Here is a 12,553-nt window from a genome sequence, read left to right on the forward strand (position 1 = left end):
TTCAATTAACTGACCATTAAACAGCCAGTTCAATAGTTAATCTCCAGCCCTTAACATTTAACAAGAAAAGCTGCCTTGATAAATTTAAAAACTGGTTTTCTCTGTGGACACTGGGATTTGTAACATGAGCGTATAGAGCTGTGATCAGCAGGTGGCATTATGTAATAAGAATATGCCTCTAGAAAATTTGGAGCCTCTATAATCTTTCAGTGCGATTCTGCCCAAGAGCTTATCCTTTCCAACACTGCCTTGTGTTTGATTTTATGTTTTTTTAAATTTCCCTATTAGTGTAGCTTTTCAGAACATTTTATTGCATCTAAATACATTTCTATTAGTTAGGTTCGTAGAACTGTTACTCTTCTATTAGCTCTTTTAAACTGTCAAACTGTTTGGCAGATGGCCTTGATTCTGGTTCTGTACTTTTATTTTCCTCTGCTTCTTGTTACATCAAAGAAAACCTTAGATCTATATGTTTACAGTGTTTCAGGGTCTTCTTAGCTGCTTATTACACTGATACCTTCCCTGTTGGTTGTCTGAACTTCAGTCTAAAATGTTTTTAAATATTCTATGATTGTTGGTTCTTTGATTTGGAAATAGTCATTGGGAAAGATCCATAAAGGCATTATCATACCTATTTTTCAAGACCCTTCTTAGTTTGACTGTGAGCTGCATGTCGTGAATCCTGTGACCTGATCAGGGCTAGAAAGGCAAGATCTTGTAAGAACAATTGATTATCTACATACTGGATTTCTCCACAATTTATTGGTATTCCCCTAACCCTTCTACTTTCCCTCACTTTATTGCAGTTTTTCTTAATTGGCCTTTTTCAAGTATGCTGAGATTTTTCTCTCTGATTTGCATGCTAGGGTAATTTTAGTTTAAATTTTACTTTAAAGATGAGTCCACAGATACAGAAATCTCAAAAATACTCAACTTCATGATTAACCTTTTGAAACTGCAAGTAAAACTGAAAAAAGATTTTCTAGCTCACCTCATCCAGTTTTATGTAACTTCAAGCTCTGTGCCATGTGATTGATTTAAAAAGCTTACTGAGCTGCTATTTAAAAGCAATTATTTTCTTGACTTCTCTAATCCTGATGCGAAGTTATATAGAATCTGATTGTTCTAATGTTTATAAACATCTGTTAATCTCAGATTTGAAAGTATTCTTGGCTAGTTCAAGTCTTTGTCACATGCCCATACTGCTTTTCATTTCATTGCTTGAAAATTCCCTAGCTATTATCGCAGCATGTTTCTTCAGTGTCTGTCTTCCTTGAGTAAACAACCCAACTTCTTTTGGTGGGGCTCTCTTCCTCTGCATCAATAACAGTTTTCCCCACCTTTTCTGGTATTGATTCGTTTGGTTCAGATAATACATACAGTTAAAATGTTTCCGGCCAATATTTGTTTCCCAGAGGGTCTTTGCTCATTCAGTACAGAAGTTGCTCAGAGTTCAGTAAATGGTTGATTCTTCAGTATTCTCTTGCATCTTTGGTGGGCATCTTTTTCCTTTTCATTATACCGAATGTACTTGTTTGATACTTTGATTTCTGTGCTGCTCTCACTAGGATATAAATATTTATTACAGTCTTTGTAAATGTGTTTTATAGCATCTTAGGACAAGATTTTTTTTATTCAATATCAAATCACTAATGACTGGTTTCATTTCTCGGCAGTTTTTCGTATAACTCTATGGTTTTCTGTTCTCATCAACTTCAGCAAGAAACACTTAAAACTATTGCCTGGTTTTGAATTCTTTATTAAGGAAAAAGACTTAATAAACAAGTTTGTAGAACTACAAATATAGTGACCATTGTGATGTTCAAGCAACCTATCAGAGATAAGATATGAATGTGGACAACAGCAAGGCTAAAATTGGTGGTATTGGGTGGTATTTGCTTGCCTAAAAAAACACACTATTTCCAGGAATATTTTTATCTTGTCTGTTGAATGAGATGAAGTAAACAATGGCCTAGCACAGTAGTTATGCTAGTAGTCTCTGTGTTTCTTCTGTATGTGCACATATGTTACCTCCTGTAATCAGCCATCTAAGACATGTTTATCAACGGCAGGCTATCTTCCCTGTTTTGCCTCCCACCTTTTTAGGGTTTACCTGTAACCATCCACAATGGGTGATTCTTTGCTATGCCCACCTTCTACATGTGAATAAAATGTCTAACTGTGATCTTGGCTCTCGAGAAGAATTAGTGTAGTATTGAATATGCTTTAAGTTGGTATTAAGTCTTGCATATGACAGAAGTTAACAACATGATTGTTTGCAGGAATTAGGATGATGGTTGATCCCCTCTATCAGCATTCTACAGCATTAATTTTTGCGACCTTTCTCTGGTGTTGGTTAGTTGTGTGAAGTTCTACTAGGGTTGTGTTGGTAACTGTTTGGGAGTGAAGTATCAGATAAGATTGATTTGGACTGCATTATAGAATGGAAAGAAAGCAACTTTGAAACTTGATTTGTCCATGTATCTTTTTGTTATACTCCTCAATGGTTACAGTAGGTTTACTAAACTTCTTGCCTTTCTAGAGAAGATGTATCATTTCCATGCTTTTTGATTTTCAAACTTGTGTAACAAATGTCTCTCTTCCTCTAGGGATTTTTGGCTAATCAGAAGAGAGCTGAGAACTTGAAAGATCCTTCTGTGCTGCCTGATTTGTGTTTGAGTCATGCAAATCAGCTGATGATTATGTTAACTAATCACAGAAAACTGTTAGATATTAAACAGAAATGTACCACTGCCAAACAAGAGCTTGCAAATAATCTGCAAGTCAGATTGAAGTAAGTTACAACTTTGCAAATTTTATTGCTACAGGTTGCAACAAGGCTGTTTAAGGAATGTGTGTCTTAAGGAAATCATTACGATGAGAAAGAGTGAATGCCTTGTAGTTTCTCTGTTAGTATGTGTTCCTAATTGCTTAAGGTTAACTTGTTTGTATTTGTTTCACTTTTGCTTGACTTCTCTCAATAAAAGCAGTTTCTTTTTTTTTTTTTAACTTGTGGGATATGCCTCCACCATATGTATTCTCTAGTGGCAAAGTTGTTGTAATGTTTCTCCTCAAGCCCCCGAGTTGATCACCTTTTCAGTAGTTACCCTGTGATTTAGTTATGTTGGTGGCTGTGCTTGAAATTAATCTATTGATTGTATCATTGATAATTGAAGTTGTGGTTACAAAGTGCAAGAATTTGTATGTTAAAGGGACTGTTTCTTCGTGTGGACTTCCCAAACAGAATTTTGTTCTTAATTCTTTGACAATATTCCTACCCTTATTATCTCTTGCTAATGCTTTTCAGTAAATATTGATAAGATTTATAAACTAAAAGTAGTCTTTTTTTTTTTAACTGAGTAGGTATCAGCTTTTTTAATTCTACTGGAGAAAGTTACATTATTATTGGTCCTAAAGTCATTTATGCTAAGAGCATTTCTTGCCAAAACAATAGCTCAACTCAAATGGTGGTAAATGTTCATTTTTTGAACACTGATGTGGATGACTTACCGTAAGAAATTAACAGGCAACTGCAAGGTGACTACTGAATTCTGAGTAGCTTGGTACTGTCAGATAGTCTGTTATTGTCCCATGTGAAACGATGCCATTGTTCATTTCATCCAGACATGTTGCTAACCTAATTTAAATGAAAAAAAAAATTACTGAGTTGTAATCTTCTAAAGTGTAACCTACTTTTGTAGGTGGTGTTGTTTTGTAATGCTTCATGCTGACCAAGATGGAGAGAAACTACAAGCATTGCTTCGTCTTGTAACAGAACTCCTAGAAAGGGTCAAAGTTGTAGAGGCTCTCAGTACTGTTCCTCAGATGTACTGTCTAGCTGTTGTTGAGGTTGTGAGGAGAAAAATGTTCATAAAACACTACAGGGAGGTAAGTAAATAAAATTTTGAGACCAAACCTTTGTGTCAGTATATAAATTGACAACTAACTACATGTTTTTTCCCTTTCACAGTGGGCAGGTGCTTTAATAAAAGATGGGAAACACCTATATGAAGCTGAAAAGGCAAAAAGGGAATCTTTTGGTAAACTGTTCAGTAAGTACTTTCTCTTGTGTGAAATCAGAATTGTGTTGAAGTATAACTTTTGTAGTTAAAATACTTTCATTATTTTTAATTTCAATACCTGTATAACTTTTTTAAACTTAAATAGGAAGTTCATGCAGTGTGTCAGGTGTTCCTGCTGTGAACAAAATGTTTTTCTATTAATCAAACCAGAGAACTGTTTCATATAATTATCCAAAATACTGTGAAAGTTGTGATTAATTTAATATTTGTAAAAGATAAGATTTCTAACTATTACATTTGAATGCAGTTTTTGTTTAAATGTTCCCTGTGTGCTTTATTGTTCTTCTAAATAACACTTTTAAAACTATTACTGGATATTTGAGTATTGCTATGACTTCCTCTGGACTACTTAAGAAAAACCCAGGAACTAAGACCCATGTCTAAAGACCTTGATCAGAAGTTTAAAGAAAACTTAGAAATGAAGTTGCTGGTAAAAGTATTCTTATTACTCTTTCTGCAAAGTCTGCAACTTGCGTTCTGAATTGGCAGCTAAAATAAGAAATTTTTGGAAAGAAGATTAGCAAGGTTAGAGTGAAGGTTTGGAAAAGAAGTTGAGGATTTTCAATGGGTGAGCATTAAGCAAAAGGAGGCTTCCATGAAGTGAGAAGTTCTACTTGAATGGTGGGGTTTTGCCTGAAGTTCTGTGGTCATTCACAATTTTGTGTTGTCAACAAATGGCATAGTTAGCTTTCAAATGTAGTTCAGCTGTAAAACTGAAGTAATTGTTTTCTGTTGAGACATTGTTTGTATGTTGCATTTCTTCCTTTAAATAACTTTTTTCTCTCTTCCCTCCCCAGGGAAATCTTTTCTAAGGAATCGTTTGTTTAGAGGACTTGACTCCTGGCCTCCATCCTTTTGTGTATGTACTCATATCTTTGGGTTTATTTAATTTCTATAAACAGCAATCTCAGGAATTAAAAACCTAAGCTTAATTCATTCAAGCTATATCCTTGTCACATTGCTGTGACACAAATGAAAAAGCTGGGAGCTAGTGGCCTATATTAACACTGGTTTGTAACTTGCAGTGTAGTGGGAGAAGAAATGTCAACTTAATACTCCTATTTATAAAGGAGTTTGTGATATTGAACAGAAAATTGCTGTTAATGGTCAGAAAAAAAGAAGCCAGGAGGAATAATTTGATCATCTAATCATCTTGTGAATAATAGAGCCATAAAATTAATTGGATGGTAAAAGCAAGTAAAAGGTCTCCCTGTTTCCTGATAATCACTGAATAAGTGGAAAAGCATTTTTGTCTCTTAATTGGCTGATAACATGAAGAGGTGAAAAGTATATCTGTAATTAAGCATTGACTGCTAACTTTGATTTTGTACAGCTTGGTTAATTGAAGTAAGCTAACTCCCTGATTCTAATGCTGCCATCTCACTTTACCTTTCTAACATTTTAGCTTCTCCTTTCCAGTTTTTCATTTCAATGTTTCAAATACTGAACTGAGTTAATATTTTACTGTCTGTTCAGTAGCATAATAAATAAAGCTTCAATGCCATCTCTTATCCCTTAACTTTTAAGCTCATCCATAGTATTTATGAAGCTTGGTAATAGGGAGGAAGTTGGACTAGATGCTTGTAGATGGATAGAGTTAGTGGATACAAATGTGAAGGTATTTTGTGGTGGGTTTTTTTTGGTTTTGGTTTTTTTTAGGGGGATGGGACCAGACATGGTTTCTTAAAAAAAAAAAAGAAAAAAAAAAAAGAAATCTTTTGAGAGAGGTCAGTTTAACGTCTTTTCTGTGTTATTTATTAAGCTCTTTTTAGTCCTTCCTTGGTAATCTTGGTCTTTACCTTTACAACAATGTGTAAATTAATTTCTTCTTTACAGACACGAAAACCTCGCAGATTTGACAGTGAGCTTCCAGATATCTCATTGAGTGACTTGCAGTTTTTGCAGTCTCTTTGTCCTTCAGAAGTACAACCATTACTCAGGTAAAGCACCTTTTTAAACTTTATGTGTTACAGAAATAGCTTCCCCTGGTGGTCCCACCTTCAACTTTCCAACCCCAAATTCATTTTCCATAAAGAACAGACAAGGATATTTTCTGAACTGATACCATTCTTAACCAATGGTCTTCACTGATATATATCTATGTGCTTCATGTACTCAAGCTCTGATTTGAACACATGTATTCTATATCGAGATGTAAAGCATGATGGGTGTTCTTTTGAGCTGCCTCATGGTTAAAAAAAAGTTGTCAGTTTCAAACTGAAATAAACTCATAACTTTGTTTTGTCAGATCAGAATTAGATTAGATTTTTTTTTTTGCTTTTTGTTATGTGGTATTCTGGAGGAAATAAAATTGATGTCTTTAACTCAACACGAGTTCATAGGGATCTCCTATATTCAATTACTGTTTTTTCTCTAACACACTGACTTTACTAAAATGTGTATTCTCCAAGTGCCTCTGCTGTCTATGGAAATCCATAATTTTGAGTAGAAACTTTATTTCTACGTATCTTAACTTCCCAGCAGTGAGGCAAACATGCATATGTAGACAGGAAAGCTACTGTTTTTTTTGTCTCACAAGAAACGTGACAGGTTTAGTTTCTTATCTAGAACTTGGAGATGTCTCTCTAGAAAAGATGACTGTTAGAGTGAGCTTTCAAACTTGCATGTCTTAAACCTGGAGCAATCAAGATGGAGAAATGCCAACCAAGATAATGGGCAAGAAACGGGCAGTAGCAAGTTCTCTGTAGGGTTCTGTCTAAGAGGAGATCTATCAGTATGACTACATTCGGATGTTTCATGTATCACCATCCTTCACTAGACGAGATGTGCAGAGATTTGTTGAGATTCCTTTTTTTTTTCTTTGCCCCAAGGCCACAATCCCACAAAGGTGGGATTACATTTGCAAAGGTAAAGGCAAGAGGCAGATGATTCACTGCCATCTGTCAGTTACCTGTCATGTTCACCAACAGTGTCAGTCCAATACCTGTTACTGGCGCTTAACGCAGGTGCCGAATTCACTGCTTTTTTTCACCTCTATTTTGTACTGGCATTCTTTTTGATTCATTATCTTTGTGGTATTGTTGTTGGAGTTTAGAATAAGTGTAGTGAACTTAGTCTGCTTGACAGTGGATTTTTCTTATTCTGCTCTTAGTCTTGTTCCTCATTGATTCTGCAGGGGGGAGAAAGTGCAAACCATAGTATCTTATTGCTAATGTTTGCCTGATTTTTTGATTAGTGAGAATTTTACAAGCTTCCTGGGAAGTTTGTACTGAGTTGAGGGTGAATTTTGCCTTGCTATTGTCCAAAAAACAATCCCTAACTAAGCTGTTGTAGTTGATCTGAATTGTAGTGACATAGTTTTCCACTTGATGGCAATAGAGGTGGGATTATGTCACGTTCCTCCTGGTTTTTGGGCTCAGCGTTGCATTTAGTGAAAATGTAGATAATAGAGGTGAACTTGCAACTCAAGTGCAAAGCTGTCACACACTTTGGGTAGACACTGAGCTTCAGAAGAAACTTGAGTAGTACATTCTTTGGTATATTCATTTAACATGTAAAGAGCAAGCAACAGGTGAACTGAGACCCAGCACAAAATCCTTTTCTATCAGACTGAACCTCTGAGCTGCATAATGAAAATGATTTTTCAGTTTACTTACAGTGCCTCAGTCTTCTGAAATAATATGCTTGAGCAGTGTTATTGAAATCTTAATTCTACAAAAATACACTAGATTCCACTTGCCCTATGTATTGAGCAGAGAATGCAAAATACCTTGAGGTGTAATCTTGCAACACTTGCAATGTGATCATGGCACATCAATCAGTCTTTTAATTCAGGTTACCTATCATGAAAATGGAATAGTAGAGAATTAATTGCTACTTCAAAGGAAGAGCTGTGTTGAAGGGAATCCAACTGGAGAGAAGAATAGAGTCATTTGCAAACATAAATGCTTCAATTACAGATCTAATCACTACCAATTCTCTTCTGTTACTGTTATTGTAACTCTAGATCCTACTGGCAAATGTTTCCTGTGGGAGAAAAGACTGACGTGTTACTTACCCATCGTGTTTATTGTTATTTACTCCTTAAAAGCTCTCAAGGTTTTAATTTCAAACGCAGATACCGGGTAGTTTTACTAGATTTTCCATGTAAAATAGATGAAATAAATCAAGTACGAACCTTATACAAAGGGAAGTTTAGTGTTGTTGAAATATACTTTAATATATTTGAATATTAAACTAACAGTGTGGGGAAAAAAATAATCCTGTACTATTTTTAAGGGTTCCCATACTTTGTGACTTCGAATCTCTTCACCAGCATGTACGTGCTCTACATAACCTGGTAAAGGCAGCACAGAGTTCGGATGAAATGTCACAAACGATTACAGACCTGCTGAATGAACAAAAGGTATTTTTTCTTTTCTTTACCAATAAAAAAGAGAATATTATATTCAAAATGGTAGAATATTTTCATGATATTGTTTTATAAAACCCTTCAGAAAGCAACTTTGTTTTTCCTGATGTAAAGATTAGTTGGTCTCATTACTGCATAAGTTTCCTTTCTAATCATGAACTACTAAACATTCCAAAAATTTTGAGCTCTTCAAACGCGTATCTAGAGAATAGTCAAAAGATATTCAATAACTTCTAGACATTTAACAGATGCTTCTATTCCACAGAAGTTGTAGAAGTAGAATTACACTGTTAATATTTTTTCTACCACTTTCAAATCTTCTGTCTACAGAATGTCTGCATTCTGCCTTCGTCGCTTTAGTTTGTATTCAATGAAGCTGTTGTTTCTCTAGATTTCTGCATTGCTTCTAGGTCCTTTTGGCACAAGCAGTTCGGGAGATTTTAAGGCCTTGGTTGGCTGTTGTGCAGCTTTTTTCTTTGAGTGTAGAAGGAACAGATGGCAAAAAGATCTTCTAGTTTTTCTGCCTGTCAAGCGGATATCTTCCCCTAGAAACTGTGTTTCTGCCAGTCACTTTTGCTTCTCTGCGTTCAGCCTCTAACTTTCATAATACATCAAACAGGGTCCTTTTAGCTTCTGACTGCAGCCTGTCACAGTGAAGCTCTGGGTGAATTTAGCAATGCTTAAGATTTTTTGTGAAGATGACTACTTCAAGTTTGGAGTTTTTCTGTAGAAAATCAGTGTCAGTTTGGGGTACTGCTATCATTTATGGTGTAAATTCTTGTATGCACTTGGCTGACTAGAAGCATCTTCTGTAACTGCTAAGACTGTGACATGTTTAATTTTGAATAGCAATTTCCTGCTTAAACCAGGTAACACGAAGTCCTCTATCTTTTTATTTCTCTGTGACTTGAAAGACTTCCAATAAATCTCCTGTTCAGTTATGTAAAATATGAAATCTGGGCTGCTCTTTGTTCTATAACATAGAAAAGGTGTGTCACCTAAGTAATTTTTTAGCTATTTTCTCTCTTTTGAAGATTGTTTTTCAAATGAACAGCCATTAAGAACAAGAATATTAGGGCCTTAACACTGTTAGCCATTGAAATGCCTGGAAGTGATGTAAATTCTGTGATATCTTGGAGTTTTCTGAATATGCCTTTTCAACAGACCTTTGTCTGAAATACAGAAGTTCATTCTCAGCGTGGACTACCCTGAAATTTTTCTTGTACAAAACCAAGATAGTGACAGGTGTTCTAGTAAATTAATTTTTCACTAAGGCTTGCAATGTCAGAAGAGTGAGAAATTTAAGATTTAATTCGAAATATACATAGTAACAGTAGAAAAATAAACAGGAAATGTGCCTGACTTCTTGAAGTCTTTGTGGTTTGCCCTTCTTGGTTCAGACTTGCCTATCTGAAAAATTTTTGTCAGTATCTGGCTGCACAAAAAAAGATGTTTGTCAAATCAGGAGAATATTCTTCCCACTCTTCTCTTTTGCTGTACTTTGACCACTTTGGATTCCTGGCTGACGCAGAAATGTCAAGTGTTAGGACAGATTTGGATAATTGTCTCTTTCCTTAGAGTAAATTGCATTGCACAGTTAGAACTGGGCTGTTCATGATGTCATCTTGAAAATGCCCATTTCAGTGTGTAATTTCAGTGATTCATTTGAACTCTTTTTGGAATTGAAGCAAATAGATTTGTCAGAGATTTTTTTTTTATTCTCAAAGACAGTGCTCTTGTTACTACATGATGAAAGTCTTTCTCTGCATTGCTTTTCCCACAGATAATCTAGAAGTGTTTTTTAAATTATGCTACTTTTGCTTATGGGTTTTTTTGTGTAGAATTACTGAAATAATTTTTAAAATATTCCTTTTTTATCCCTAGTATTGATAGGAATTTAGAGTAAGTAATTAGAAGGATGAATAAACATTTAATGATTGTCCCCAAGATGCCTACAACTTCATACAGCCACACATTCTGTTGGTGAACTGATATATCGTCCCAGTTTGGTGCAGAGTTGGCAAAAACTGGTCAGGTGTTGAGCGTCGCCCATACGGCAAATTATTGCTCTTGCACTTTCTCAAGGAGACACATTTGACCCCAGCCTCCCTTTCCATGCTAGTGGCAGCAGAAGCCTGGTTCTTTAAATTGGACTGGGATATTTCTCCTGAATTGTTGGTGGTGCAGAAGTCTTTCCAGGTCAGATGGGAGCTCATCCTACTTCATCAGCCACAGCAACTGGTCTTGTAGTAGTTGCTTTAGGCAGGAGAGAAAAGTTGTGACTGTAGACAAGTGAGCAAAGAGCAAGTCAGAGGAGATCCACTACCTTACTAGGGGTGTTAAGAGCATTTCTTTCTAAGTGTCCCCATACCTCTTACTGTTTCAGCTTCCAAGTTCATAGAACATGATGATGTGCTTCTCTATCTGATTTCTTATTTTAGTATTACATCAGGGTAGTTAAAGAATATGGTTGTGGATATTTCTTTAATTTGTTACTACTTTGAAATCTGTTTTCCTTTTTAATGATTTCTGCTCATTCTTTGTAATTTAATAGTTGCACATCAAAGATGTGGCTGTGCCCTCTTATTTCCATAATACAGGAAAGTTTAAGCAGATCAGCGATCAGGTTAAAAGGTGTCCAGGAGAAAGTTAAGGTGCTGGTAGGAGTTGGGTAAGATGATTAAGGTGTCTGCTCCATGGTTAGTAAGTGATTAACATATGCAATCCTTTGCTGTTAAAATTTCTCTTGTAAGAGCAGCTGGCTTTTCAAATCAGATTATGAATCTACCATTTTTTCTAATTGAGTTCTAAATTCAAACACTGTTTGTAATCTCTCTAAGTTGCCCCATTCTCTGAGTATGTTTATCGCAGTAACATAACTAGAACAAGGCATGTAATCCAACAATACTTAGGAACTGTGAAATTAATTCTACTTTTCTGTCTCTGCTTTCTATTTTTTTCATGTTCACTCTTGACTCCTCTTCGCCACCACAGAAATTAGTGTATGACACATGCATACATTGCTGCCTGTAGGTTGTAAAACAGACTAGAAGGCAGGCACACGCTTCTTAGGGAAGAAGCAATAGTAAAAAAGCTCTTCATATAGTTTCAGCTACTGAAAATGTGAGGTTTAACTCTTCACTAGGCATTAATCTGGTACTCTCACTAGACACTCATCTCACAGCAGCCACTGCTGAGGTGTGTAATACATTGCAACCCCAGGTCATGAGGAAACGAAGTTCATTAGAGTGTTGCTTCACAGAGTGACATTTATTTTTTTGTTTTTCTTCATGCTATATTCTTATTCTTTATGTTTTAGGATGATTCTGCAGGATTGCTAAATGTAGATACCATCTTTCCTTTGCATGTGGCTTTCCGTTGGGCTTTCCCATATTCTAAGTCTTTGAAGTGCTTTTCTTAGTATGTGCTTATTGACATCTGTTATGCTAGCTTTTGTTACTGTTAGAGCTCTGGTTTATCACTGGTAAATGTTTGTCACTTAAAGTGTGCTTTGAATACAGGCATGTATCAGCCTGGATCCTTCAACATTTATTTTTCTAAGTTTTCTTAGATAAACAGCAAGCTGAAATTAAACACAAGGGAAATACTTTAAAAATAGTTCAACCTGGCCTAATAGTAACCACTAAAAAGGAGCATTTTCCTTTAATTTTTCATCTCATGTCCTCTTCATTTTTGATAAAGACAATATATGTTAAGACAAGTTTTTTTTATAGTGGGTTTTCACTACTGAATTTCAAAATCGTTGTGTGATTTACTTTCATAAAGATGCAAAGGCTAATGGAGGTGAGGTTTAAATGCTAAATAGATAAGCTTTGGAGCTAGAAATAGGTTATTCTTAAATCAGAGTTGAGAATTGTTAATCACACTACATCTCCATTAAGAGAACATTTGCACAGTACAGAGGAGGATTGGGTCCCTTTTTAAATAACAACCATTTGTAAAAGATTGAGAAAACAAAAATTGGGTGTTTATGCACCGGCAGTTCAATGTCTGTCACTTTTGGGATTTTATGGAGTTCTGTTGCTGACCATTTGTTGCCAAGCTCCACTAACTGTTGCCGGTCAAGCAGCTGAATTTA

General features: G+C 35.6%; 1 protein-coding gene across 3 annotated transcripts in view; it reads left to right on the forward strand.

Moving 5' to 3' along the window:
- RB1CC1 (RB1 inducible coiled-coil 1) overlaps positions 1–12,553 on the forward strand; it is a 72,464-nt gene that overhangs the window by 36,354 nt on the left and 23,557 nt on the right. For all 3 annotated transcript variants that reach the window (XM_027673955.1, XM_027673972.1, XM_027673964.1), the window contains exons 9-14: positions 2,610–2,794; positions 3,702–3,888; positions 3,971–4,052; positions 4,880–4,941; positions 5,919–6,022; positions 8,322–8,448. In XM_027673955.1, the coding sequence (XP_027529756.1) occupies positions 2,610–2,794; positions 3,702–3,888; positions 3,971–4,052; positions 4,880–4,941; positions 5,919–6,022; positions 8,322–8,448 (747 nt within the window). The remainder of the gene's footprint in view (positions 1–2,609; positions 2,795–3,701; positions 3,889–3,970; positions 4,053–4,879; positions 4,942–5,918; positions 6,023–8,321; positions 8,449–12,553) is intronic.

This window comes from Neopelma chrysocephalum, unplaced genomic scaffold (genome assembly GCF_003984885.1).
Source record: "Neopelma chrysocephalum unplaced genomic scaffold, ASM398488v2 Primary Assembly neopelma1_22, whole genome shotgun sequence".
NCBI lineage: Eukaryota > Metazoa > Chordata > Aves > Passeriformes > Pipridae > Neopelma > Neopelma chrysocephalum.